The 6000-nt window shown below is 37.7% G+C and overlaps 1 protein-coding gene across 1 annotated transcript in view; it reads right to left on the bottom strand.

The window, feature by feature from the left end:
- Nucleotides 1-360: 360 nt before the first annotated feature.
- The window catches only part of LOC131236568 (dynamin-like protein ARC5), a 42625-nt gene continuing 36985 nt past the window's right edge, over nt 361-6000 (bottom strand). The window contains exons 14-17 of the mRNA XM_058233838.1: nt 3188-3245; nt 2724-3074; nt 1414-1578; nt 361-552 (exon numbers count right to left, since the gene is read on the bottom strand). Of these exons, the coding sequence (XP_058089821.1) occupies nt 481-552; nt 1414-1578; nt 2724-3074; nt 3188-3245 (646 nt within the window). The 3' untranslated portion in view covers nt 361-480. The remainder of the gene's footprint in view (nt 553-1413; nt 1579-2723; nt 3075-3187; nt 3246-6000) is intronic.

Genomic DNA, 6000 nt, shown 5'->3' with positions numbered 1-6000 from the left:
AAGTGTATGAAAAGCAAGTCACTGATAAGTAATCTAAAGAAAAGCAACAAAACACTAAAATCTAACCCGTTGTTTGGATGTGCCAGTTTGTGCACTAATGTATATGAAGCGGTAAATTCATTGAAAAAAAAAATGCATAAATTTGCCCTATATAGCAGCTTCTGAAATTTCAAAATTTATGTCGGGCAGACATTTCTATCAATTAAATGCAATTTAATCTGTAATACGATAATTTATTGACTTGAAGATGTTTATAGCATTGGCAGGTCTTCCTAACACCTGAGGCCAACCTGATGAGTGGAGCAACCAGATTTTGGCTCATAACATTTTTCCAAGTACCAGAGAGCATTAGGCGGACAGCATTAGGCAGAGGGGGAGTGGTGCAGGCAGAGAGAGAGAGTGAATGATTTGCCATTGGGTTCCTACTGGCTTATCAAAAGAGCATCGTGTCCACGTCTTTCACCCTGGCCCTTCTTTGAATCAGCAGTGCTGGACCTGATGTGAACTCAACTGCTCGTGAATCTGTCTGAATTTCTCTTTCACCCTTTGTATCTGAAACACCCAGCAGCAAAGACAACCGTACCATCAGTGATACAACATGCTACAGGCCATTTTTGGTGGACGTGAAAGTTTTGGACTGGAGCACATGCCTCCTGCCTAAACCGTGACTGAGATGATAACAAGTCCCACCTATTGTCATTCCAATCTCATTTAAGGGCAGCTTGCAATGGGATACCCAGACATGCACTTAGTGGTTGGACCGACCCAATTTTAATGGGTATGCGTCCCATTTATTTGACGCTAAGAAATCGGGTTGGGTTCAGGTCACACCTTTTCGACCCAGTTAAAAATTAGGTCTAGTCAGGATGGGCTCAGTCCTGTTAGTTTTAAAACTAAATTTATATATTTTTAATATATATTGATTATGCTAGCAAATGAAATGAGGTTCCTAAGCCACAAATGAGGTTCCTAAGCCACACTAATGAAAGATAGCCCATTTATGCACCATGCACACGTCAAAGTGGCTGGTGTAGTGGGGCCAACCACATAAATACTCTTATTTATCCCAAACCTAAATAAATAAATAAATCTAGATCCAAAGACCCAATGGGTACCAATGAGTATCCGAATGGGGTATTCAAGAATTGGACCTGAACCCAGGTACAGGTACTCTAACACCTGACCCGAACCCAACCCGTTGACAACCCTGGGGGCACATCCTGCAGATGGGAGAAGTTAGTGCATCCAGACATCTGCATTTTGTCAGATGCACCTACGGTTACAGTTACCTAAAATGTAAATGGGTGGAAACAAAGTTGCTGCCGTCCATTCTGGGGTACATCCGACGCCCAAAAAAAAAAAAAAAAAACAAACAAACAAACAAAAAGAAAAGAAAAGAGAAATGGACAATACCCGTTTCAGCTCAATCTCAAGATCCCGCTTCCGCTGTCCAAGCGAGTGTCGTAGGTGTGTGATGTCAAAGACATTGTCCAAGTCATCCCTGAATGAAGACTCCAGGTCTTCTCGCAGGAGCGCAGGCAACTTGTCAACCACCGGCATGAGGAGGAAGCAGTTGAACTGTAAAATGCAAGAAAAAAGGAAAAAGTGTCAAAAATGAAATATGACTGAGAATTACATGCAGAATGAAGATGCAAAAATATCAAGAATATGCACATACACTTGACAACATTCAAAAAGTTCACTTATCCAATGGTAATTTGTTTATTCGCTTATTTTTCGAAGGTTTATCCAATGGTAACTTATAAAACCTGCATTTTCAAAGACGTCTATACTCCACAAGGCAACTAAAGTTACAATTAGTGCAAAGTCAGTAGAATTAATGGTGGCATATCGGCATTCGATGGTTGATGCAAGAAGTGTTGGAAGCAGAAGCTTGGGCAGAAAATTAACAGACAAATAGTATTACAAATGGGAACTGATACCTACACCCTCTCTCTCTCTCTCTGTTTTTTTTTTTTTTTACATACACCCTTTCTTTTACTTTCGGGAACCATGCACTTTGGTACTACTGTAATAATGAAAGAGAAAAGAGGCAGATATTCTAATACCAAAAGCTAGGAAAAAGATGCATCTACCAAAATCTTAAGACACGTATATCATTTCCGTTATTGAGTGGGCCTCGTGTTGTTTTTTTATTTTTTTTGGAGGGGGTATCAATTGTTATTTTCTGTAATTTTGGGTGGCTGGTTTTCGCTTCCTTTTGTATAGCTTTTGCTCTTTTTGGCGCTCTGTTTATAATATTCTTTGTTAACGCTAAAAAAAAATGCATATCATTTCCGTTACAGATTAATACTTGTTTCTCTATTTCACAGGTTGTTACCCTGTCATATGACCTAAGGTGCCAAAATTAAACATGTACCAGTCAACAGTTAAGGCTGCATTTGGATGAAGAATTGAATTGAATCTCAATTAGTAGTTCAATAGACTGAAAAATGACGGATTTGGTATTACAAATTGTAATATTTTCCATAGCATTCGTACTGAGGGATTAGGGCGCAAAGTGCAATCCCGCCACTTTCAAGTTGGACTTGAAAGTACTCAACTGCAACTTGATCGCTACTTTGATTGAATGGATACTAGGAACATCATCCTCTTGAGGAACTCAATGTTCGCAGTTCAATTGAATGTGTTTGCAATTCAATTCATTGTCCCTCCAAACACACCCTAGAGTAAACATGAATATCACAGTTAAGAATCCAGACCTTCAGTTCTGCAGATGCCAAAAAATGTTCTCTTATGCCATGGAATATCTGTTGCACCAAAGCATAAACAATCCTTTCAGATGAAGGAGCGAGCTTTCTGTTCCAAAGCGTGCTATCTAAAAGATCAACCAGCCTCATCTCTGTTGTCTGAATACATGTGCTCGAGTCAATGCCAGGGGAAAGGTTGTTGAGTTTTATATCTGCCCTCGGCTTATTGTCGATCTTGTTATCAATCGTAGGTAGCCCAAGGGAAGAGTCTTGAGAAACAACAGCAACAATAGAATTAGCTGTTAGAGTGGATTGTTCTGCACCAGCAAATGAGTCTAGGAATTGGCGTAATCCAGCCCGATTCTGCAGATCCAATTTCAAACAAAAAGTAAATAATAGATGCCGAAGCAAAATGCAACCAGCACAAAATACAGAATGATGGGCAAATTTGTGGCTCAAAAAAGGTCCAGGTTAACCTTATTGTGGAGGGACCAAGTGACATAACGGGTGGTGCTCACTAAATCCTCCATACACCTGCAACAAAATTATTTAGAACCAGGGGAGATATAAATGCATGATTAGAAAATTTTCATACAAGCTTAGTGCAAATAACCATCTAGGATTAGGTCTGTCAACTGGCTGGGCCTGTTTTGGTTTGAGCCTAGATTTTGAACTCGGCGGAATGGTTTGTCAGGTCAGGCCCATTCAATATTTTATTTTTGCTCGGCCAAGCACAGCCATGCCCTCTCTAGGATTAACTACATGCAAGAATTGAGAATGCCAAGAATTTGATGTTCTTTTGGAACCTATCATTCAATTTAACATTTGAACACAAATTGCAAAATTACATTCACATTTGTTACCATGACGATGAAGCTCAATTTCCAGAAATTCCTCAAATAGGAAAACAAGTAAAAGATATCAAAAGTGCAAAAGACCCATCCACAATTTCTTTTCTTCTTCTTCTTCTTCTTCTTCTTCTTCTTTTTGGTCGAGATGGAGCATTGCAACATAATTGTAAAGGATTCTCAAACAAGGGGATGTACGAGGAATATGAAACTCTCTAGGGACAATCAAGTGATGGATCAAAACCAGGAATTGAATTCATGACTTGATTTTCCTGTCTACAAGAGGCTATAATTGGAAACTGGTTCTTTAGCTTGGATGCATTGGACATTCATCTTCCATTAAACTGCTACAGAAATGACTTTATATAAACACCACTTGATCATGTTCACATCTGGAAAAGACTCACATATAACCCCCGGGAAGAAAATCCTAATGACCTAAGAGCCGATGCTCTATCTTTAGAAAAAGGACTGATGCTCTTGAATATTGCTCTGTTGAAGAACATCAAAAGAGAACCATAATGCTACTGTTTATGAAGTTTAGAGAGCCACTATTTACACCCAATCTGACTGACATATACCCCCACCTTTCTTGATTGTGTTTTATGCATTGGTACATTGAACTATGGTATGAACAAAGCAGAAAGGTGTATTTCTCAGTCAGATTCAGAGCCAATAACATTTTCCTAAGTTAAATCTTGAGGACCACTATTACAACTTCATGGTGGAGATGTGTGAATTGACACAAGCAATTACTGATTGTGATGGGGACATCAGAGGACCTACTCGGGTGTACCAGAGATGGAGACGACCACCCACATCAGCGCAACTTTCTTTGTGGATGGGAGACGAGTTCCAGATGGGGCCCGCCGGGCCATTTTGAAGACCCCACATGCATTGGACGTGCATCAGGAAAACCTCACTTTGAGATGATGCATATGGGTTACTTAAGAGACTATTTTAGTTATAGGATTTCTACTTCGTGTCAATCTGACCGTTGGATCTTGTCAATCAGGCCATTGGGCCACCAGATCTTCTTGATCTAGGCCCTTTGGACTCTGATCTTGCTTTCTTTATGTTTTTTGTTATTTTTAGGATTTATTTGATGGTTGGGATTGATAATAAATGTTTTAGTTTTCTTATTTTAAATAATAGGACACTTTACTTAAGGGGGTGGCATAGTTGTAATTATGCTGAATTTTAATTCCGAATTTTTTAATTATAAAACCACAAGGGAAGTGGAGTTTCAACCCTGGTAGAGATTTGAGAAGAAAAAAAGAAGAAAGAAGCTCACTTATGTGAAGAAATTTTCCTCATTGTTTTCTAGAGTTTTTTTGAAGAAAAAAAAAAACCCTCCCTTCCTATTGAATTGTAGAAGGGTACAAACTTTTTTAGTAGTGGATTCCCCAAGGTACATCCTCCCTCTTCCTCATCTTCGAAAGGTATTCTTCTTCTTACACCCTCTCTCTCTTTTATTCGAAAGGTATTCTTCTTCTTCTCTTATCTTCCTCTTTTCCTTCCCATTACAACCTTCTAAACCCTATATCTTCAATTTCTTTTTTTTTTTCAATTTTTAAAAACCTTAATTCCAAAATCCCCAATTCCCATGAACCATAATTTTCCTAATTTCAGATTTTTCCCATTTCCTAACTCTAATCATAAAACCTACAAATCCGTCCATTGAGTATGGAACGTATCTATGCTAAATTGGAAGTTTTATCCTTCCATCGGTCCTAGTTTTAATTGATTTATGTGATTTCTTAGCATGCGAGCATGTGATTCAGGTTAAATCAGATTTTATTTTTTATTGTTTACTCTTAATTAATTGGTAGGTTAGCATATTTTGTTAATTGAATTACTTTATGGACTCTTTCATAATCTCCACGTTGCATGCTAGCATTAAATCATGTCATGCATCAGATTGCACAACCAAAAACACAGTAAAGAGCAGAGCTCTTTCAGATCCAAACTATTGTTGTAAAAAACAATAATGTCAAAATCTTACAATTTACGATTTCTGATTTTGCATTTTGAGTTGAATCTTAAGCAAAACGATTTGAATCCCACCTTGAATCCCTTTTTAGATGAATCCTACAATTCTATGTTTTGAATCCTAAGTTCACTATTCAAATCCTGATTTACAATTCACATTGTCCTCGTTCTCTTTTGTCTTTGGCTTTGCTTGGCTTTCATTTTATGTTTTTAAATTGGTGGGGGCTTTAAGAATTATTTAGAAGAGGGCAATTAAGAGATAACAAGATGGATATTCTCTTCAAAATTAAATTATTTTGCCTTTTCTTATGATTTATTACTTCTTAATTGGTCAAAACACCAAATTGATGTATGATTTATCTGGAATGTTTTTATTGATGTTCGTGATCATGTTGACCTATATATTGTAGTAATGATGGTTAAAAATCATCTCTCAAAAGTAAATGATG

Source organism: Magnolia sinica, chromosome 2 (genome assembly GCF_029962835.1).
Source record: "Magnolia sinica isolate HGM2019 chromosome 2, MsV1, whole genome shotgun sequence".
NCBI lineage: Eukaryota > Viridiplantae > Streptophyta > Magnoliopsida > Magnoliales > Magnoliaceae > Magnolia > Magnolia sinica.
This window is presented reverse-complemented; position numbering and strand designations above follow the sequence as displayed.